The 22,645-nt window shown below is 47.0% G+C and overlaps 1 protein-coding gene across 2 annotated transcripts in view; it reads left to right on the forward strand.

Moving 5' to 3' along the window:
- MYO5B (myosin VB) overlaps window positions 1-22,645 on the forward strand; it is a 312,690-nt gene that overhangs the window by 207,712 nt on the left and 82,333 nt on the right. For both annotated transcript variants that reach the window (XM_019721483.2, XM_019721491.2), the window contains exons 13-16: window positions 7,562-7,684; window positions 8,461-8,544; window positions 21,391-21,546; window positions 22,453-22,550. In XM_019721483.2, coding sequence (XP_019577042.2) covers window positions 7,562-7,684; window positions 8,461-8,544; window positions 21,391-21,546; window positions 22,453-22,550 — 461 coding nt within the window. The remainder of the gene's footprint in view (window positions 1-7,561; window positions 7,685-8,460; window positions 8,545-21,390; window positions 21,547-22,452; window positions 22,551-22,645) is intronic.

The following is a 22,645-nucleotide window of genomic DNA, read 5'->3' on the forward strand; positions in this document are numbered from 1 at the left end:
TCCCATGTATGCACACCGCTCATGAAGACACCTGAGTGCCCCAGGATGGTTGCCCCTGCGATTTGAGCAGCTGCCTGACGACTTTCAATGATTAAGCCTTTAGCAAGCAAAGGAGGGCTGCTGTGGGTTTGTTTTGGCTTGTGATTTGAGGGTCTGAGAGGTGCCACTACCCAAGGGAACACGTCACAGGCATGTCAAGTCAGAGCGGTGGGGACACAGGTGCAGAGACCTCAGACTGCTGTCCAGAGGGTGGGACACAAGCCACTGAGGGGAAGCCCAGGGCAGTGCAGGGCTGGGGAGCGATGGGGGAACGACTCTTAGCAGGTGACAGAGCAGTAGGCAGCAGTCCCAGGAGGGCCCATGGGGCAGATATTCAGCAATTAGGAAAGTAACCGCTCCAAATGCCTAGACGGTGCAGCCGTGGATATTCCCGTGCAGCTGGGGCCCCAGACCCTCCTGTTCTCAGGCTCCCCACTGAGTGCACCCTGCCTGGGGCATCCCTGATGGAATCTGCTTTACCTCCAAGAAGCTACAGGAAGAAAAATCCAACTGTGTCCCTATGGACGATCTCTGCTTATGCTCTAAGGAGTCATCTGTTTGGGTCAGATTTGTAAAATCGGGTGATTTCAGTTTAAGACTGTGTGGGTTTCAAACTCCTGTAGCCCAATTTCGCAGACACCTAGAATGTACTAGGCACCTCCTGTTTGTTTGGTCTTGAGGAAAAGGCCTCAGAACAGGAGGAATGGATCCCTGCTGAGCAGCAAGGGAGGAGGGAGAGGATGGTCCACCTGGGTGAGTGGGGGTAGGGCCAAGGGAGGGCTGAGGCAGGAACAGGCCGAGTTTGGGGGCCAGGGTCCCAGAGCTGGAAGAGGCGTGGGCCGCAGCCCAAGGGCAGCAGGGTGACAGCTAAATAGAATCGAGGACAGGGGTGCCAACGCCGGCTGCCGAGCTACGTGCAGCCACTCTGATCCTCTGTTGGGTCTCCTTGCTTTTTCCTCCCGAAGGCTCCGTAGCAGGGCAGGTGTGAGGACAGCCCGGAGTTCCTGCTAATCAAGCTGCTGGGGGCTCGGAGCGTTGAGAGACGGGGTAGTGCTGTGACGTGTTTAAACTCACTGGGGGCCTAGGTCGTAAGGGGAGCAAGGGAGTCACGTGGAACAGCAAATTAAGGAGTAATACAAAAATCCTGATGTGAAATCTTTTTCTACCAGATTTAATTGCTCTGGGAATTCAGAGCGATTCAGTGTAAGGTGATGGCAGCTTCTAGTAACAGGTGGATTTTAAACCAGTAAGTGTTACTACATTTGTCAAAACTCATGGAACTATACACTTTTAAAAGGGTGCATTTTGCTGTAGGGAAATTATACCACAATAACTGTGGCTTTAGAAAATAGAGTGGACTGCTGAAGCTTTCCGGAAGTGCCCATGGCTCTGAACCAAAGCGGGTCAGGAATCCCATGGACTTGGTCGCAGCTGGTCGCCTTGGGCCCTCAGGACCGGTGCGCTTGGACTGGGTTGCTGCCTCAGCCACGTTCCTTTCCTCCTGTTTCTCAGATACATTCTGCAGGGTGAGAAAGAATAATGAGATCGCACTGTGAAGAATTGGGTTCTGTGTCCCACGTGTGACAGGACACAACACCAGATGAAGAATTAGACTCATAGTATAAAAGCAACCATTGGGAAATCACTTTTCCTGTCTGTGACACCCAGTGGCAGGCAGGGCCAGTGAGCTGGGATTTAAATTAGAAACATGGTGATGAGGTGGCCAGGGATTTAAAGGGGCAGCACCCAAGGTAGCTCTCCCCAGAGCCTGTGATTGGCACTGGAAACTGCAGACAAGGCATGGGGACCAGGATATTAAACTGCTCCCTGTTCCGTCAGGTGGAAAGGACGCTTTGCAGTCAAGGATTTATAGTCAGACCCAGACCAAGCCACAGACTACAGCTGCTTCGCAGTAACTAAGGGGCAGGCAAGAGGCTGCTTGCTTATAGGAAATGTTAACTTCAGGCTGCTCTTAACAAAACTCCTACCCCAGTGCTCTCTAAGGCCGCTGTGGGGGCTGCATGGCCTAAGCCACATCCAAGCCTGTTCAGACCAGGCGTGTCCTGCCCTCCCTGTGTCCCAGTCACCAGTACCCTCCCTACTGGAGGAACATAAGAGCCCGGGCTGATAAGAGATGAGAGGTCAGTGCATGTTTCCTCATAAGTGACATAGTTTGCATTTTAGCAGGAATTTTCAGAAAATGATACCTCGACCGCTGTATCAGGTTGGAAAGGTGTTAGGGGCCCACAGAAGCAGGCCTGAGAGTGGGACGCAAGCTCTGCCCTGTGCAATTGGGGTTCTGTTGTTTTCATGGAATTCAGCCTGGAGAGCTGACTGGGACGGACCTTCTGAATTAATATACTATTCTTGTGACAGTGGAGTGAAAGCGGGCTGAAGACGGAGGGGAGGGGAACACCCTTCTGTTTCCTTCCCTGGGCCTGCTCTCAGGAGACGTACTGTGTGTTAAGAGCAAGGGTTCATGGTTTTATAAGAAATTGCCCCCGAGGTCTCCTTGTCTGGCACATCTGTGAGCAGGTTTGAGACCTGTGATGGAGGGAGGTAAAATGGCTTTCCCATGTCTACTCATTCATCCACCTAACAAACCCCACGTTCCTGCATAAGTGACTGACCCTCTGCCCTGCAACCCTCCTCCATGGAGGTCAGGCAAGCACTGAAATCATCACCTGTGATGTTAGGGAGGTGGAAACACTGAGGAGGGGATGGCTGAGGAAGCGTCCCCCAAAGGGCGGTTTAGGCAGAGAAGTCGTGAGTGGAGGGGTGTCCTGGGCAAAGGACATGGCACGTTTATAAAACCTGAAATGGTCTGATTTTTCCAGAGCCCATGGTGGTGGCAGGTGAAGGTGGGAAGCAGGAACCATCCAAGGAAGGGAGGCACTCTGCCTGCGCAGAGGAGGCATTTGGACTTGACTAAAGGCTTTGGGGATTGAAGGGTGTGAAGCAGGGGAGAGATGTGATCAGATGTGACTCATTTTCCAACAGAGCTCTCTGGCGATGGTGTGAAAGCGGAGTTGGAGGGAGAACCTGGAATAAGAAGAGCAGTGGCAGCATTACAGTTGTCTGGGCGGGAGAAGACGAAGGCTTGAGGGGAGGAGGAGAGGGTTCAGGAAGGAGATCAGCGGTGAGGGCCTCAGGGGGCCACCACATTTGGCAGCGAGTTGCTGCTTAGAGCAGTTTTCAGGGATTTGTCTGGGCAGAAGCCCAATTTCAGTTACTTGAGCGAACAGGAGGTGAGGCGGTAGAAATGGCAAGTTTGAATCCCCTTGTGGAGGCTTGGCTGTTAAAAGGAAGAGGTGAGAGCGAGGAAAAGAGAGGCGTGATCAACAGGATTTGGGGAGAGAGGGAAGATGGGTGGTACCCAGGAAGCAGGGGGTGGGTGGAGAGGATGCTGGCTAGGAGAGAAGCACTTCTCCCGGTGAGGAGGGTAGGAGCGGGGGTCGCCACTGTGGAGGAATGTGAGCTTCAGGACCAAGAGCAGGAATTTGAGGTTTCCTGCTTAACAGCCTTTTGCTGTGAGGGAGGAAACGAGGCGCCAGCTTAGAGGTGGCAGGTAGGGTTAGAAGCTCCAGGAGAAGGGAGGACAATGGGGAATGGCTGTCCTATAAGCAGGGAAGAGAAATGCCATGTTCCCCTGAAAATACGACCTAGCCAGACCATCAGCTCTAATGTGTCTTTTGGAGCAAAAATTAATATAAGATCCAGTCTTATTTTACTATAAGACCGGGTGTATCATATCATATCATATAAAATATGAAATATAATATAAAATATAAAATGTATAATGTATAATATATAATATAATATAGGGTCTTATTTTACTATAAGACCGGGTATAAAAATAATATAATACCTGGTCTTATATGAATTTTGGCTCCAAAAGATGCATTTGAGCTGATTGTCTGGCTAGGTCTTATTTTCGGGAAACACGGCAGCAGAGTACATAAATTTGTTTGCTGAGGTCAAAGACCATAAATTAAGATACAGCTGTTGTCAGGGCCAACTCTCAGAGTAGATCTGGGTGCAGTGTCTTAATCCATACAAGTGACTGTCACAGTGAAATTTGATTATTTGGTGGCAGCAGTACTAACTTATACTAAGTGATCAGCAGGACTTAATTAAGGGAAGAGGAGTTGATTTGTGATACTAGCCAGCCAGCCAGGTGTGGGAAAGGACAGGAGGGGTGCTTGGGTTAGTCCAGAATTGTTTCGCTGAGCACACAGTGGGGTATTTTGTGAAGGTGGAAAACTAAAGTCCTGGGACTGGCATAGAGGATGGCTGACAGGTGGGGAGGAAGAAGCCATTGCCACCTAGACAGCTGTTAGGAAAGCAGAGTCCTGGGGGCCCAGCCAGCCTTCTGTGATGGCAAGGGGGGCCCCGAGGGGTCGGGGGCTTGACTGGTGTTTTGAGAAGTCAGCGGTGGTACACGGCATCCGGGGGCCCACAAGGTATGGGATGAAATGAGACAGCGAGTGCGTGACCGGGGACGCAGTCATTGGTGGCAGTGCCCCAAGAAGACAGGGACAGGAAGCAGAGATGGGAGAGCTGGTTCTGAAGCCCTTATTAGTCATCTCCTGCGGCTGTTGTACTGGGGGCGCGCTTTGGCCCCAGCTGAAGCCCCTGGGTGAAAAGCTGTCCTGCGCCCCAGGCCGTCGGGGAAGAGTAGGCCCAGGGACTTTCTCTCCCTGCCCCCATTCTGTTTTATTTTAAATCGGGTTTAGTGTATTTTAACAGCTTTACTGAGGTATAATTAACATACCATCCAATTCACTCATTTAAAATATGCAAGTCAATGGGTTTTAGTGTTTTCACGGAGTCGACGGGCAGCACTACAATCGTGGTTAGAACGTTTTCATCCCCTGTAAAGAAGCCCTTTGGCAGTCGCTCCGAACTCCCCCACAGCTCTAGGCAGCCAGGAATCTACTTCCTGTGTCTATAGATTTGCCGATTCTGGACATTTCCTGTAGATGGGACCTTCACGTTTTGATTGACCAGTGACCAGCAGAACAGGTCAGAGGGTTAGGCCTCTGAGGGACAGTCCTGCCCAGATTAGGGCAGAACTGGCATCCAGGCTCCTGGCTCAGTGCCCTCTTCACGTGACTTTGAGAAGAGAGTATAGACGCTTGTACATTCTTTTTTTAAAGGATTCGATGCACTGCATATTCCAGAGCTGATAGCCACGATCTAGATTTTAACAAAATACAAGACGCGCTTTCTTTATCTAATGCCTGTTTTAAATCTACTTTTGTGGGAAGATATTTGGAGATAAGTGCCTAACCCTGCTTTCCTGACTGCCCTTAAAACTCTGTCGTCAGGCAAGAGAGCACAATAGGGAGAGCTAGCCTGTCCTGGTTTGAACCACAGCTCTGCTGGGTAGTTCCCAGCCCTGTCCTTGGGCAACTTACCGAGCTGTTCTGTCTTAGCTTCCTGGTCTGTAAAATGTGAATAAACACAGTGCCTAACTCATAGGGTTATTGTGAGGATTGAATGAGTTGGTACATCGAAAATGTTTAGAAAACTGCCTCGCAAATAATAAGCACAGTGAGCGTTCGCTGTTAGTCTTAGCTGAGAATCTAGTTGTTGTGAACTCCTGCTGGACTAGTTATTTTCAGTTGAGGGTCATGGTGTGAAGGGAGACCGACCCTCGTCAGGAAATACGTATACACACGACCGTCCTCACTGATTCGTGCCAGTCTGAATTAGTGAATGTGTAGGATGACGGCGTCTTCTAGCAGGAGCCCAATTTCTTTGTCAAGACAAGATGATGTTGAGACCAGCAAGTGTAAGTGTTGACTTAGGGGGCTTCTCATCCCAGCCCCACCCTTTGTGCTCTGTCTGCCCTAGTCCTGCCAGTCCTGGGTCCGCTGTGTCCCTGTCCTCTACCGCTGTCTCCTGACAGCCCTGCCAGGCTGACCCCTGCCTTCCCCTATACTCAGTGTTTATAAACACAGGATGCTGAAAGACAAATATAAAACCATATTTATAAAAAAATGCTGAATTAGATCTATTTTACTTTGTGTGCTCAACACAATTAATAGCTTCCTTCAAGACAAAGGTTTTTTTGCTTGAATTTCCTATGGCACTGAGCACTGGATAGTCGATACTAGTTATACCAAATTGAATATTGAAGAAAATCTGTTTGCTTATGAAGTATTGGAGAAATGTGTTCTCAACTGTGTAAGCATTTTCCTTATGGCACAGATTTTATTAATTTACTAAACAAAGCTCTTTTTAAGTGGCTAATGCAAGGGTCACCGCCAGTCCTGCCTGATCCAAATGTACCGTGTAAATGAAGGGCAAGTCCGTTGGTGACCCAGTGAGGAATGAGTGAGTGTGTGCAGTGGAGTCCCGGGTGACAGAGGAGGGAGCACTTCCCCATTGGCAGAGTTACCACCACCCTTGACAGTTTCAATGGTGGTTACAGTGACTGTTTCCAACAAAACAAGATGATGCTTTTTCACTTTGGAAGCCGTCTCTAAAGATACTGTAAGGGACTGGCCTTCAGAATTCTTAGTGTATTGGAACCTCTAAATCTAAATTTAAATTTGGAGGAGGCAGAGATTAGTACTGTATAGTTCAACCACTAGGTACTTACCCAATGTGTGGCCAGAACCTAATCCTTAGTTCTTTGAGGGACAGGAAAGAAAACAGGGGGCAGCCAGATAGCTCAGTTGGTTAGAGCACGAGCTATTAACAACAAGGTTGCTGGTTCGAGTCCCACATGGGCCAGTGAGCTGCACCCCGCACAGCTAGATTGAAAAAAACAACGACTTGACATCCTAGAAAAATACACTGTTCCCCAATATTCCCCAATTTAAAAAAAAAAAAAAAAAAAAAAAAAAAACCTTCTAAAAGAAACAAAACAAAACAGTAAGGCCTAGTCCTTAAACCCAATAAGCTTAGTTTGCAAGCTTAGTTTGTGGTTACAAGAAAATACACAAAAACCAGTGATGAGCAGTATTAGGTCGTGTACATGTAAGAGCTTAACTGTGAGGGATTCCAGGAAAGCCTTCAGAGAAAAGGACAGACTTCAGGTGAGCCTGGACAGTGGTACTGAGATGAGCCGAGCACGGGAGTGGGCTTTCCTGCTGCAGGGGTTTGGCTTAGTAAACAGGAGCATGGCCCTGGAGGTGGGCGTGCTGTGCGCATGACACTGAAGTCACTGGCCTGACCCAAGGGGGGAGCATCTTCGGATTTCTTCCGTGAGTTGTAACTCTGCTCCTGTGACCTTGGCCTCCACCCGCATCCTTTTCTAACCCTTCCAGCATCTGCCAACCAGCAGGTTGTCTCAAGCCCAGCACACGCCTATGGACACTGCGGGAGCCATGCCGTGGCAGGATCTTAAGTGTCCACGGCTGACGCTGGTTTTCCACATCCGTGAAGGGTCCAGGTCTGAGAGCTGAATTCAGCCTCATGAGGCCAACTTACAGGTGGACTCCCTCCCTCTGCCTCAGCTCTTGGTTTCCTTTTGCCTCTTCACAAAGCACCTGGTTTTGTGGTTCCGCAGGTCCCCAAAGGAACTGACCAGAACTGGGCTCAGAAGCTGTATGACCGGCACTCCAGCAGCCAGCACTTCCAGAAACCCCGCATGTCCAACACAGCCTTCATCGTCGTGCACTTCGCAGATAAGGTGGGTCTCCTCCCTGTGGCCTTTGGGGCTCCGTTAGCCCCAGCCTACATAGATTCGGGGTTTCTGGGCTATGAGGGAGGCATCTCGTTGAAATTCACGCCGCCCGAAGTCTTGTAATAGGGTCCCCTCCGCTCTTTCTTCTGTCCCCGCACCTTCTCTGTAGTGGACCTACCTGTCACGACACAGCAGGACTCCAGTGGGTGGTCGTAGTCGCCTAATCGCATGCTTAACAAATATTTATTGAGGGTCTCTTTCCTGGAAATATGGCAGCTGTAACGAAGTCAGGACTCTGTCTTCCTGGAGCTTGAGAGAGAAAAGGAAAGAGTGGTGCTCTTTTTGGGGTGGCTCCTTTCCCAGTAACTGGCAGATACTTAGAATTTTTCTACGTGGGTTTCTGTTCTGTGTGCACTAGCTCAGTGCTTCTCAAATGTCAGTGTGCACGTAAGTCACCTGGGTCTTGTTAAAACGCAGGTTCTAATTCAGTAGGTCTGGGGTATGGCTGACAAGAGGCATTCACAGCCCCCAAAGGAAGCCTTCTATTAAAGGGAACTCCTTTTGAAAACATGTGTTTCCACAAAATGAATACCCAATTCCCTCTGTGTCAGTCCTGACCACATCTTGGGTTTGCATTTTAAATAGGCACATCTGTGGGTTTCCCACTTACACCTATTTTCAGAAAACAGTGTGGATGAGAGGAAACTACTGAAACAGCTGCTGAAGGAAGCAGGTCAGGCTGCAGCACTAACTCCTGTTTCTGTTTCCCACCGTGGCCCCAGGTGGAGTACCTGTCTGATGGTTTTCTGGAGAAAAACAGAGACACGGTGTATGAAGAGCAGATCAACATCCTGAAGGCCAGCAAGGTAAAGAGCGTGAAATGCAGGGAACTGGGGCAAGAATGTCCACAGCCAGAGCCTCTAGTTTCTAGTGCGTTTAATTTCTGTTCAGCGGTCTGTGGAGCCTCCCTATAGGCAAACACTTACAATAAATGAGATAGAAGGTAGGATTTAAGGGACACTTACATCTATTGTCTTGGAATGTTACTTTCTGTTATCTCCAGAATTTATTTTCGTCTCATGACCATAACAAAAAGATAGCAAATATTGTGTCCATTCTTCAGGTCGAGGAACCAAGGTACCGATTCACGTAAACAAATATCTATTAAGCACCTACATGGTGAGACACTGCCCTAAACACACCCAGCCAGCGTCAGTACAAAGAGGAATAAGACAGATTCTTCCTTGCAGTTGCTTACATTCCAGTGGGCTGTGAGTGGACCGATCCACACACACACAGTAACTGTGAAAAGAGAGGAGGCATGGGAGAGGGTCCTGCAGCCAGGGGGGAGCGTGGGCACCTCTGCTCTGGAAGACTGATGCCCTCAGGCACATGCTGTCTGGTTGGAGCCCTTCAGAGGAGACCCAGGACTGAGGAGATTTTCTCTCAGACCACATGATACGGCACTCACTGCAGGGGCCTGATAACACTAGAAATGGCAGATTAATTTCTCTTTGTGATAAGCTTTAGATGAATGCAATAGGGTGAGATAATGCAATGGAGAAAATACACCCAGCAAAATGGACCCGAGGATATAAAGGCAAGTAAATCCCATTACATCATGTGGCCCCAAGGCAGGGGGTGCCAGGAAGATTGGAGTCCGTGCCAGCATGTGGGTAGCCCAGGACAGACCCCTGCCCAGTATCCTCTCTGGATATCTGGAAGATCAGGAAATTAGTTGTCACGGAAACAGATTTGCTTTGGGGAAATGCAAGTGTACTTTGGAGTTCAACACAAGTTTAACCTTCAAGCTGCCAAGTCTCCACTCTCTAGTCCATGGTGGTTATTATGACTTATTTAATTTTTCATGAGGGTGGTGGTGATGGGGACAGGGAAGAGCTACGAGCTGCAGGGAGAGCTTAGAAGTAGGTGTTTGAGGACTAGGCGCGTATTTCCTCATCGTGCTTTTCCTAGAAGCTTAGAGGCCCTTGTGACCTCCTGTTAGACAGACAGTGGCTGCAGAGGGCTGAGAAACTTCACTGTCTTGTTACAAGTTTCTCCTTTCAGGTAGGAGCACAAATGAGTGATGTGGGGAGAGAGTTGGGTTACTTTCCATTAAATAATGGAGTTTGGTTCTGCTGTTGTATTGATTTTGTCTTGAGTGTGTCTCAGGGTTCCCAGAATCTAAAAAGGAATCTCTTACACACATCTTTTATTAATAACTGAGGGTATTTTTTAATTCCTTATTTTTAATTCTATTGATATTTGTATGATACGTAGTGATAGCAAATACATATAGTTAACCTATGGAACTTATGGTCTAGTGCAAAAGATGTACAGTTTAGTTACTAATTTTGGTAATGCTGTGAAAGTCAAGAAGGTGCTATGGGAAAGAATAATAGGGGTTTGTGGGGAGTCCCCTGGTTCAATCATTTGCTAGGGGTACTCACAGAACTCAGCATATAGTTGTATGCCTGCCATGATTTATTACAGTCAGAGGTTACAAAGCAGAGCAGCAAAGGGAAAACGTGCATGGGGACGGTCAGGGGAGACCAGGCACAGCTTCCAAGCATCTTCTCCCAGTGGAGTCGCACAGAATGGGCCTGCTTCCCACGGCAGCAAGTTCTGACCTGTGATACGTGTGACATGTCTACCAAGGCAGCTCACCTGAGTCCAGGCATTCAGGGTGTTTATTGGGAGTCAGTTATGTAGGCACCCGTTGCCTAGCATGTACAAAATTCCACACTCCCGGAAGGAAAGCAGGTGTCCAGCATAAGCCACACCGTTTGCAAAAACAGTTTAGGGGTTCATTGTCAGGAATTGGTGAAAACCCTCCAGAAATCCACGTTCCCAGACACCAGCCAAGGGTCAGCCTTATAAACAGGGCTTTCTAAGGATAGCAGTCTCAGGCCTGCTCTTATCAACTCTTTTGTTTCTATATGGGGGTATCATTTTAGATTGGGGGTACCAGATTTTTTATTAGAAATGAAATACAGGCTCATAAAGCATTCTCGCATAGAAATGTGTAAAAGTATGCCCTTGACCCACCTTTTCATGAATTCCCATTCTGCATATATAAGCATATTGGTATAGTTTTTTACGATTGAAGTGAATTGCATTACACATTGTCCCCTCTAACTTGTCTATGTGAGTACATATCTACTTCTTTAAACAGCTGCTGATATTTTGCAAATTCAAGTCATGCTGCCACGAATGCCCTTTACATATATTTTTGCTTCCTTATACAATTCTATGCATCAGGTAAATTTTTAGAAGTGGAATTGATGGTTCAAGGAGTATGCACTTAAAGTTTATAGGTATTGCTAAATTGAGTGTAAAACAGGTCTGCAATCTGCCCTTCAAAGTAACCGACTCCCTTCTCTTCTCTACCCACCTGCCACAACTCTGGCTTTCCCCTTCACCGAGTGATATTTCTAAAGAACCAGTGACCTTGTTGCCAAGAGTCCCACTCCTCCCGCACCCCCTCCACCCCCATCCCAGCAAACCCTCAGCAGCGCTCAGATTAGCCAAGAGGGGCTTGGCTTGCCAGGCCCTACCCGGAAGAGGGCCAACTCGCCCCCTGGGCTGTTCCAGCCCATTTCAGACATCCCAGAAAAGACGAAGCAAAGATGGACACTAGGTCACCATAGCCCTGCTGATGGACTCTATATAGTCTGCAGCTACAAAGCAGAGGGAGGTGACGTGTGCTTTAAATCATTGGGACAGACAGATGTGTCTGGCAGCCTCTGTCATTGTCACATTTTCAAAGCTCATTGATTACTGAGCCTCTATTTTCTTTAAAATGTTTAGTTTTCACATCAGTCCTCCAAGGTTTATGTTTCTCACTCTATGTTAAAGAGAAAAAGATCCAGAAAGATACAAGGCCCGATGGCATGGAGTTAATGACCAATGTTTTTTTAATTGGTTTTCATCTCACTAAGCAGAGATAAATCTGAAATCCTGTATGTAAATTCATAGTTTTACTTAGTATTGTTGTGTTGTTTTTTTTGCCCCCACCCTTCCACCCTCTCATTCCCCTGGTTTTTAAGCCGTTGTTCCTCAGTCTAGTTGTAGGGCACAGCTCCCTGACCCATGCTGGTATTATGAGCCTTGCACTCCACCCTGCTGAGACTGGTGGTCTGTCGGTCGCTGGTCATTGGTCTGCTGCTCACAGCAGCTCACGGCTGCCAGCCGCTCACGATGGCTGCCGACCGGCCACTCACAGCTGCCAGCCAGTGCAGCCACCAGCCACTCACGGTAGCACACATCAGGACACATCAGGACACAGCAGCCCACGCCGACCTCTGGTTGTTCACGGCAGCCCAGCTCCAGGGAGAGCCCTTGTTCACAGTCTTAGCTGTAGAGGGCACAGCTCACTGGCCGCCTTCGGCATTAGGAGCACGGCGCTCCAATCGCCTGAGCCACCGTGCTGCCCCAGTATTTTTATTTTATGGGAAATCTACTAGCTTTTTTTCTTTTGTGTGGCATCCCTGATAAGAAATTAACAAGTCGTTGTGTATAATTAAACAGCGTGGTATGGAGGGCTCCCATGTACCTTAGCAGCCAAAGGGATGTTTGAAGAACTTCCTCCAAGAGCAGTGAAATAAAACGGTGTTAATGGGAGTATAATTAGTGAAGCCTGTTTCCCTGCTTACCAGGTTAGAATGTAGTTAATTGCTTTCTCAGCTATCAGAGCTATAAATAGAAACTTAAGTAAAACATGACTTTGTTATTCACAGACTGATTTGGTTTAGACACTAAAGGATGGAAGTTCTTCCCTCCCAGTTTTTGTTTGTTATAAAAAGCAATATTTTATCAGTCTGGAAAATAAAATCTGAAAAGAATATGTTTCCTCTGAAGATTTCCTGTTCTAGGGTGGCACTGAGAGTAAGTCAGAGGGGTCAGCAGTGGGTCAAGATGATGCCAGCAAGTTCTAGGCAGCAAGGGCCATCCTGGGCAGGCAGTCCTGAGGCCATCTCTGCATTCCATCCCAGCAGAAGGGGTGTTGAAACCAGTATGGTCCGGAGGCCAGATAGGCCATATTGGCCCCAAGCTGCCTACCCTGGGCCGTGATGATCTCTGGGGGCCAAGAGTCACATGGGAGTAACTCAGACAGGGCCCAAATGTGCTTTCGTCCCGTCTCCTTTATCTTCAGCTTGACTTCAACTCACCAAGGAATGACAGAGTGACTGGTTCCTTATAGGTGCTCCACAGATTCCATTTTGAGCAAACATGTTTGCTTTTTAAAAATATATGTTTATCATTATTTTCTATTTTTAATTTATGTTTACTATAATGGATTTATTGAGATATAATCAATACACTATAAACCACTTGATTTTAAAGGTATTTGGTTGAATTTGGCTTCCTGTTTAAAATCAGTGTGTGCGGGCAGTTGGAAAGCTTCTACCAATATTTAGAATAAACCCTATAGAGAGCAAAAATTTTTAGTAGGTAAAACAATATCATCATCCCCTTTCCAATATAGGAAAATGAAATGCTGAGACTTTTTCTCCAAAGCCCATTTAAAACCCTTTTAAGCAAAAATATTTCTTTCTTAAAAATTGGAGATATTTTTTCCAAATGGGCAGCACTGACCATGTAAAAGAATTGATTGAAAAGAAAATGTATTTTTTATTATGCTTACAGTTTTTAAAGATAAGATTCTGTGCGAGAGATCCCAATCAAATGCTTATTATAGCGTGTCTTATTTTAGTTTCACATGTATGTTTTAATGGAAATACGTTTTATGTTTTTATAAACAGAAGTGAATAGGCGTGATTTCCAAGGTAACAACAGCTGTGTCTAGATCTGTAATTGACATTTTTCTTAAACTGTCAAATGGTCTTTGGAAAGCATTTTCATATTTCTTTTAATCCCTTTTCAAATAGATTTGCCTCAGGCTTTTAAAATTTATATATAAACTTGAATAGCAGAGAATACGAAAGCCAGTACCTATGGACACTCAAATAAGTGACAAACAGTATTAGGGAAGTAATTGGTTTTTTGAAGGTATTATCTGAGTATTTCCAACATTGAAGGGAGGAAATTTTTTAAAAGGCCCAGGTGGATATTGTTTCTTATGGCTGCCCTAAGATCAATTATGATAGTTCCATTACTGGTTAGTCAGCTTCTAAACAGACTTTGCAATAGCTCTCTAAAAGCATAAGTGGAGTTAGTTAAAGAAAAAACAGCTTTCTCACCCTTACTCAGAAGTGCGTTCTTTGCATGGATCTCTAGTCAAGCAAGAACTTGGTAACAACTTTTCATGGAGACTTGAGGTTTATTTATAGTTGGGCCCTTTCTGGGACAGGGAGGTGCCTGTCTGCCCAGCCCGTTATCCAGGTGGGTGGATGGGGGCGAGTGGTGCAACAATCAATATTTCTTGCCTGGTCTTTTATTTACTATTGCCTACAGCCCAAGGTCGAACAGGGTACCTCTTGGTCTTTCAGTCCTGCGGTCAAACTAGATGTCTCTGTATGTTCGCTGAGTTTATAAAACAAATTCTGAATAGCACATGAGTCCAGCTGCTCCTTCCCAGAGTTAAGTCCCAGCAAACGCCTCTTCTTCTCCATCCCAGAGATCCGACCTCTTCCAAAGTGCAGTCTCAATAGCAGGGACCTGCAATGAAACATAGCTTTTAAACTAAAATACAGATGCTCCAGAGTAAACCTGGGTTGTGTTTGTACCTAAATTATAGCATGGTGCCCTCATAGGTTAAAATCTGCCTGGAGAAATTTACACACACACACACATACACCCTTCTCTGAAGCAAGAGAAAAGGGACTTAAATGTTAAAATACTCTGATTGGCTGACTCTGATTTCAAAGTTCCTCATTTGGTTTTGATACATGCTCCTGGCCATAGAACTTAACAGATTTTTCACAGGAAAAGCCACTGTTAATGATTTCTATAAAATAGGCCTCTCAAATAGTGTAATCATGCAGTTGGTAACTTCTACCCATGACTCAAGCATTTGGAAATCCGTTTCAGAAAGTATGTGAATTATAATATTTTAATCAGGGTCTTGTTTGAACATAACAAACTGAATCACAGCAATGTCTTTAAAATGTGAACCTGTCTTCAGCTTCCGATTATTTCCCTGTGGAAATGTCTTGGTGCCAGGCTGAATGGGCACCCGACCCTTTCTCCCAGGTGCCTTGGCTCTCTGGCACCAGTCCACAGAGTCCCCTGTGCCTGGGCTGTCCCCTCCCCCACTTCCTCCAGTCTCTTCTGTCCCTGACACTCCCCCTGTTCTCAGTTAGTATGTGCAATGGTGGCTTTCTTACAGTGAGGACCAACTAGTCTCTGAACAAAGGATTACTGGATAAAGTGTGTGTTGAGAGAAAACTCTGGCTGCTGGGTGGAATACGTTTGGATGAAGGCGTGCTGGGGGCAGGCACTCAAGTTTTAGTGACTTGATCGACACAGGAGAGCTCCGAGGCAGAGCTGAGCTAGGGCAGCAGCGTCCTGGTTGATCAGAAAAGGAGTGCTGAGACTTCACTATGGACAGAACTTGGTAGTTGACTGGGCTAAGAAGTAGGGTGATGCCAGGATCTCGAACTTAAATTTGGGAAGACAGCAGATGAGTGAGGTTGGGGCCACATCAAATTTGGAGTTTCCAGTGGCACACTCAGAGGGAGGAAGACGCTGAGCAGATATTAATATAGTGATACCTCGGTTTTCTAGCGTAATCCGTTCTGGAAGACCGTTTGAAAACCGAGGCACGGTTTCCCCATAAAAAGTAATGCAAAGTGGATTAATCCATTCCAGACCTTTAAAATCAACTCCTAAAACTGCAAATTTAGCATGAATTTTGCTATCTAATGATACCATAGATCCATAAAATTTATGGCGTTCTTAAACCGAAATATTCATCAACGGAGACGTTCGAAAACCAAGGTACCACTGTAGTTGAAACTGTGTGTCATGGTAGGGGAAGAAGATCAGGCCTGCAGAGGCAGACTCGAAGGTGGTAGTTGAAGCCATAGGCATGAAGGAGACCATCCAGGGAATGAATGTGAGAGAGGACAGATATATGGTGACAGTGCGGTTCTGAGAAACTGCGACGTGAAGGAGAGGCATGCAGGAAGCTGGGCCAGTGCAAGGTTCTGGAAAAGGAAAGTGAGGAAAGTGGGGAGGGAGCTGGAGGAAGGTGTTCCTGCTGAGTCTCAGAGAAGCGGTCTTCCGAGAGAGGACGCATGGGTCAGTGGTATGGAGGCCTGCAAAGACGTCAGACTGGATGAAGAAGAAAACTGCACCACTTTCAAGCACTGGATTTGGCAAGTACAGTCCCCAAAAGTTGCTCTCAAGAGTAGTTTCTGCAGCATGGGGGTCAGGGGAGGCCAGAGAGTGTTTGATGGGGGGAAATCTGAGAAGGGAGAATGTGGAAGGTGGTGTGTGTGGACGCCTTGCCCAAGATGGCTGGGGGTTAAGGGAGAGAGAGGAGAAACAGCTGAACGGGGAGGGTTTTAAGCATAAAAAGACACTTGAACACAGGTACGTGTTTAGGGGAAGGAGGCAGTGAACAGGGAGAGATTACGTAGAAAAGAAAACTCAGCTGTTTGGGTCAGGGAGTGATTTAAAGGATCATCTGATTCAATTCCCTCACTTTTACAAATGAGAAAATTAAAATCTAGTAAGGTTAGAAGTTTGCCATGGGTCGTGCAGCTAATTAAGTGGCAGAGTCACATCTGAAAGTCAGGTCTCCTGACCCTTGCTCTGTGTGCTTTCTGCTATTTCACCTTGCCTCCTAGAGATCCACTGGGTTATAAGCTCTTCTAGTCTCTCAACTCCTCTGGGCACCTATTACGGCGCTTCACGTGCAGGGACTACAGCTTCTTCGTATGCCACAGCCAGAGTGATCTTTTCCAAAACATTGCTGGTCTTAGCTCCTCTCCATAGAATATTGTTTTTCAGTCTCTGGAGCCAGGCTGTCTGGGTGCAAACCCAGGCTTTGCCACTTACTATCTCTGTGATCTTGGGCCCTGTGCCTTGGTTTCCCCACCTGTGAAACAAGTGTAATTGTGTTTACATTGGGAGAATTAAATGAGTTCATATACGCCTGGCACATTCTAACTGCTCATTACACGTTAGCTCCCATTATGTAAAACAAAACCAACTTGTCATGTTGCCCTTGGGATAAAGACCAAAACCCTCACCCAAGGCCCTGCCTGCGTGAGTGAGCTGGTCTCTCTCGCTCCCCACTTGCTGTGTATACTCTGGATGCACTGGTGTTATGTTAGTTTCCTGAATGTGCAGTTACTTCTACTGCATAACTTGCTTTCCTTCACCTCAGCTAACCCACCAGCTCAAACACCCCTTCCTCCGAGAATCCATTCCTGGTTTCCCCTACCCTGGACCCCTGATTCAGTCGCCCTGTTACTGTGTTAAGTCTTTCTGTCAGTTGTTTATTGCCTTTAGGGCACTCATTTTTCTTGTCCATATGCTTTGAACAGTGGGGTTAATTGATCAGAGTTCACCTTCCATGCTAGACCATAAACTCCATGATATGTAAGAGGTTATGCTTGTTTTTGTTCATTTTTGTGTTCCTAACCCATAACAGTATTTGTCACGTATTTGGCAGTAAGTATTGACGAATGAATGAATGAACCCATCCATTTAGTCTTGACATTCAGTGAGCTAATACTTACTTTCTCTTCTTTGAAAGCATGTGGAATCCAGTACTAATAGAAGTATCATTTTTATGATGTTGGCACACACAAAATCATATCTGAGTCTTCTTTATTCCTCTGACAGCCTAATTACCTTCCATTCTAAGGAAGTGATATTTATGACTTTGGAATACCATGCATGAAGAGGAGGAAGAGGATCCATTTCAAAGATGCTGAGAACAGGAGCAAAATTGTCACCTGTTGGCAGCCGCAACAGGGAGACATCCTTAATGATTTCATTAGGGTGACCCTCCAAGCCTGACAACCAGGCGCCGTGATGGGGGATTCAGGGTGTGTGTGCTTTACTCAGGAATACGGGAGCCTTTACTAGTGGCATTCATAGTGTCATCAGCCTATTCCAGCCCCGTCGTAGCCAGCAGTGAGGACGGATGTGAGCTGCTTACCAGAGACGGTCATTGGCCTGAAGGTTGTTAGTTGGTGCTTTTAGACTGAACTTAAAAGCCAGGCCATGGAGTAAAAGAATCACAGCCTTTTATGTGCATGTGGATCACGGCAGTAAACTTGAGAGATGCCTCTGGTGGCTGGTGTGTCTGTGAACGTGAAGAGTGGGACTTCCTAGCACACCTGTGCATGTGTGCACACGCACACGCATAGAGGATTGTCTGATTTCTTTGTAATCCACATGGCTAGCTAATGTGCGGTGGTGGAAAACAGAATATTGACTGGTGTATAGTTACTTTTGACGTTAAAATTGGACTCCTAAAAAATGAAAGCTGAAAATACCTATGAGTGAAGTAGGAGGAAGTAATTTGTATCTTCTTTTTAGTTTAAAATACTTGAGAGGGGTGGCCGATTCACTCTGTTGGTTAGAGTGTGATGCTGGTAGCTCCACGGTTGCCGGTTCAATCCCCACATGGGCCACTGTGAGCTGTGCCCTCAAAATAAGAAATAAAGAAAGAAAATCCTTGATATAGAAGATACAGCCATAATTTTAACCAGCATTGATGCTGGTTTTGAGCATCAGCCATCACACCCTTGTACATGTGGGTGAGCACACGTACTCCTCTGTGATTGTAAAGTGTTTCTGCACAGGACGAGGCTCAAGCCTTGGTGAAAAGTGTGCTTTGAGCTATGGAATTCATACAAGTTACCTTAATATGCAAAGCATATCAGAGATCCTCAAATTGAGGAATACTCAGTGAGCAAGGCATCTGTGTCTCCCTAGTTTCTCATGGGAAATTCCTTTACGTTATTGCCAATGGTACGAGGTGTGTCCTAGGGGAGGTCAAATGGCAAAAAGTCCCAAGAGGCTGGGGGAAAGTCACCACGTGTTTTATACCCCCAATCACATCCCCTGCAACTCACGCAGATTACCTAATAAGGTTGTAGAAACTGCCTTTGAATGAATGAAGTCACCTGGATAATGAAGTTATCCAGGATCTGGAGCAGTTCTGTGCCACCAGTGTAATGTACTAATGTGGAGACATCACACACACGTAGATACAGCAAGACTGTCCTGTCAGTCATGTCTGCTTGCAGGAGGGGATGAGCCAGGGCCTACCACGGGTGGAGATGTAAAAAGTCCCTAACTATCACCTAGTACTGATATCATTCTAGGACTTTCTGAATACCCCTGAGATACTCATCGGAAGTGCTGATGCCATTGAATTATTTTGTGTATTTTGGATCTGCCCTTTATGTGATTCTTTTACTTCCCGAGCTATTAGCATGATGCTCAGTAAATACTCGGTTAAACTGGGACTGAACTTGTGAAAGGGCTGGGAAGCTGTATGCAGGGCAGGGTCAGAACACAAGCTGTGCCTTTCATTTAAAACCTGTAGCCTCACGTGAAGATGATGTTGAGCCTTAAGCTTTCCTTGGCCTAAGTCTCCTGCTAGGAATTTCAGAGGGTGTTGTCAGTTGGAAGAATGCTCCATGGAGTGTCCTTTTCTGTACTTAATCTTAATATTTTCATGATGACAAGGACCCTGTTCCTGCCGCCACCCGATCTGGGAAGGGCTTCCCTTCAGAGATCAACCCTGGCAGCCATGAAAGCCTCCAGGAGGGTGCTGTACAGACAGGTGCCTTGGACACTGTCTGAAACCCATGTGTATTTCCCTTCTTTGATATAGCTCATGTGAACGACCGGGTACCTTTGTGTGCTGAAACAATCTCCGACCTGGGCATCCAGAGGCCGGGGTTCTAGCCGTGGCTCAGCCATTAACTTAGAGCCCTGTGAGAGCCAGTGCCGGCCACTGAGCCTGGCGCCAGGGACATGGAGGCTGAAGCCTCCGGTAGGTCCCTCCTTCCAGAGCCACTCTCCCCTTACCTGCTACCTTGAGAGTTGGTTTTTATTGTTTTCCCAGATCTAACATTCTGTGGTTCTGCGTTTCCTGTTCAGCTCAAAAATATAACCTCCTCAGGCATCTGTACTTTCACAGTATAGAGAGGTTTTCGTCTGTATACCCCCTAATACAAGTAATAAAACTAGATCGTGTTTGAGTGCTTATATGCTGGGCACTCTTCTGGATGCTTACATGCACTGTCCGCTTGAATGCTCTCCTTGGCCCTCCTCCGCCATTGAGGGGGAGGCTAGGAGGCTGTAGGCTCAGGCAGCGTGGGGCTCAGGGCCTAGCACAGACCTCAGCTGGTACCCAGGTGGCACAGGCTGAGCCTGGGGGCGACAGACGTGAGTAGATGGAGTGAGCTGGAAAAGGCGCGTGGAGGATACAGGCGGGCCTCTCAAGATGAGCAGAGAGAAGGGGGTGGGGTGTTTCAGAATAACACAATGAGCAAAGGTGTGGAGATGGAAATCACAGGTGTGGTTTATGGGACAGCCAGGTGACCAGCGTGATTGCTTTAGAAGGTTTTGTCTGAGAGGGAGAGAGTGGGATCAAGATTGCGGAGCCCTCAGAAGTAGACCTTTAGACGTGATGGTAGGAGATGTGGAGACACCGATGTCTGGGGGTTACAGGAAGAAAGCTGCAGGGGTGGGGGTTCGAAGGAGCAGAGCCTCGAGTCTGAGGCTGTAGCATTCGAGCCTGATGGGATTGGAGGTGGCTTAGGGCTCATGAGTGGAGCCTGTGCATTCCCTTTGTTCCCTCTCCCACTGGCAGGCACGTGGCGGAGGCCTCACCGCACGGTTCTAGCCCGGGCATTGACTTCCCCAAGGGATGCTGGCAGGGCTGAGTGTCTTGAGGGCTGGGACTCATTGTACCACCAGCACCTGTATTTGGCCTGATCTTCACCCTGGTCACACAGAGGGTCACACTTAGTCTCGTAACTCCAGGGGTAGCAGCTACATTCCCATCTCCTTTATAGTGGTGAAGAAATTAAGACTCAGGGATGTTAAATAACTTTACAAGAGCCCATAATAAGTGTGGAAAACATTAATAAGACATAGTTCTATTATAACATAGCTGCCTTCCACCATACCACAAGGAAAGGAAACTTTGCCCGTCTTTGTAAGTGAAGGTTAAGTAAGGTTCTCTGAGAAAGTTACTTTTCTCCTTCTTTTCTTTACATTGAGATAGAATTCTTACACCACAAATTTACCCTTTGAAAGTGTACAATTCAGTGGGTTTTAGTATATTAACCAAGTTGTACAACCATCACTACTCTAAATTCTAGAATATTTTCATTACTCACAAAAACAAAAAAAATAAATAATGCCCATTAGCAGTCACTCCATTATTTTCCTCCCCCAGCCCCTGGCAACTACTAAACTACTTCCTGTTCCCTGGATACTTTATGTAAATGGAATCACACACTGGGATCTCTTATGACTGTCATGTGTGCAAGGTTCACCCATGTAGCATGTGTTGGGACTTTACTCCTTTATATTGTTGTATAATATTCCATTGTATGGACGTACCACATTCTGTTTGTCCATTGCTCAGCTGGTGGACATTTGGGTTGTTTCCATGCTGTGGCCATTCACGGGCGTTGGTGTGCATGTTTTGACGTGTGTTTTCAATTCTCTTGGATATATGTTGGAAAGCTACTTTCAAAGAGTTTAAGCAACATCAAGTCCAAGAGCTCTTGTTTTCACAGTATTCTTCCTGTGCTTGATTCTAGTTCCCACTAGTGGCTGACTTGTTTCATGATGACAAAGACTCTGCTCCGGCCCCCACCACATCTGGAAAGGGCTCGTCTTCAAAGATCAACATCCGCTCCGCCAGACCCCAAATGAAAGCCTCCAACAAGGAGCACAAGAAAACCGTGGGCCACCAGGTCAGTCCTGGGGCTCATGGCAGAAAGCTGAGGGCCATGACCTCTGGGCAGGGCCGGCCTCTGTAGGTGAAGGATGGCTGCCGAGGTAGGGGCCACGGTGGCCTTGCCAGCCACAGCCCTGGCCACCCCCTCAGTCTTTCTGTGCTGTTTAAAGAAAGAAACTGTGAAACCTTTTTAAGCGGGAACTGACGGGAGAGAGAAAGGGGGTGACTGTAGTGCCAGACAGTGCATTTCATCCCTGGGGTGGGACTACGTTACAACAACTTAGATGCCTAGTGGGAGAGGCAAGAAGGTCGAGAGGTCTGCAGATTGGGGAGAAGGATTAAGGAAGCCTGGGGACCAGAAAACCGGCAATCGCTCCTGCTGTGTGGTCTTTGTGGGCTGTTATGTCCAGTGTCTCCCAGGAGAAGAGACGAGAGTGCCTGCCAAGCCCCTGGCAACCACTGACCTCTCTGTCTCAGTGGATTTGCCTTTTACATTTCGTGTATGTACAGTCACTGCCAGGAAGCCCGGACTCAGGTATCCAGGCTCCAGGGCCTTGGGTTTAGAAGTAGCAGACCTCCAGGCACGTCTCTTGTAGCATTCCTCGCCTTTCCTCTCCTTCGCTCCATAACACTGAGTTAGACACATTAGTGGGTAGTCACTCCCCCCATTTGGTCTGAGGACCCCCTGAGGCCAAAATATGGGAAGGACTTGATTTTGGTCATCGAGCAAGGCAGGAGTGTCAAAGCTAGACTCAGACCCTGGGTCTGCATTTTGTCCTATCCTTCCGGATTAACAATAATAATCAAAATGATAATAGGAAGAACTGCTACCACCAGTCTGTGGGTGTTTCGTTGTATTTATTATACTTTCACAAAATGTAAAGATCAATGAATAACCAGACACTGACTTTTGTCTCCCCAGTTCCGCACCTCCCTTCACCTGCTCATGGACACCTTGAACGCCACCACGCCGCACTATGTCCGATGTATCAAGCCCAACGACGAGAAGCTCCCCTTCCAGTAAGTGTGTGCAAGCGTTGGTCCAGCTCCTGGTGGTTGGAGTCAGGCCCAGGAAACCTGGCTTCTTCCTGCTTCCTTAGGAGGAATTCATGGGA

Source organism: Rhinolophus sinicus, linkage group LG09 (genome assembly GCF_036562045.2).
Source record: "Rhinolophus sinicus isolate RSC01 linkage group LG09, ASM3656204v1, whole genome shotgun sequence".
Lineage (NCBI taxonomy): Eukaryota > Metazoa > Chordata > Mammalia > Chiroptera > Rhinolophidae > Rhinolophus > Rhinolophus sinicus.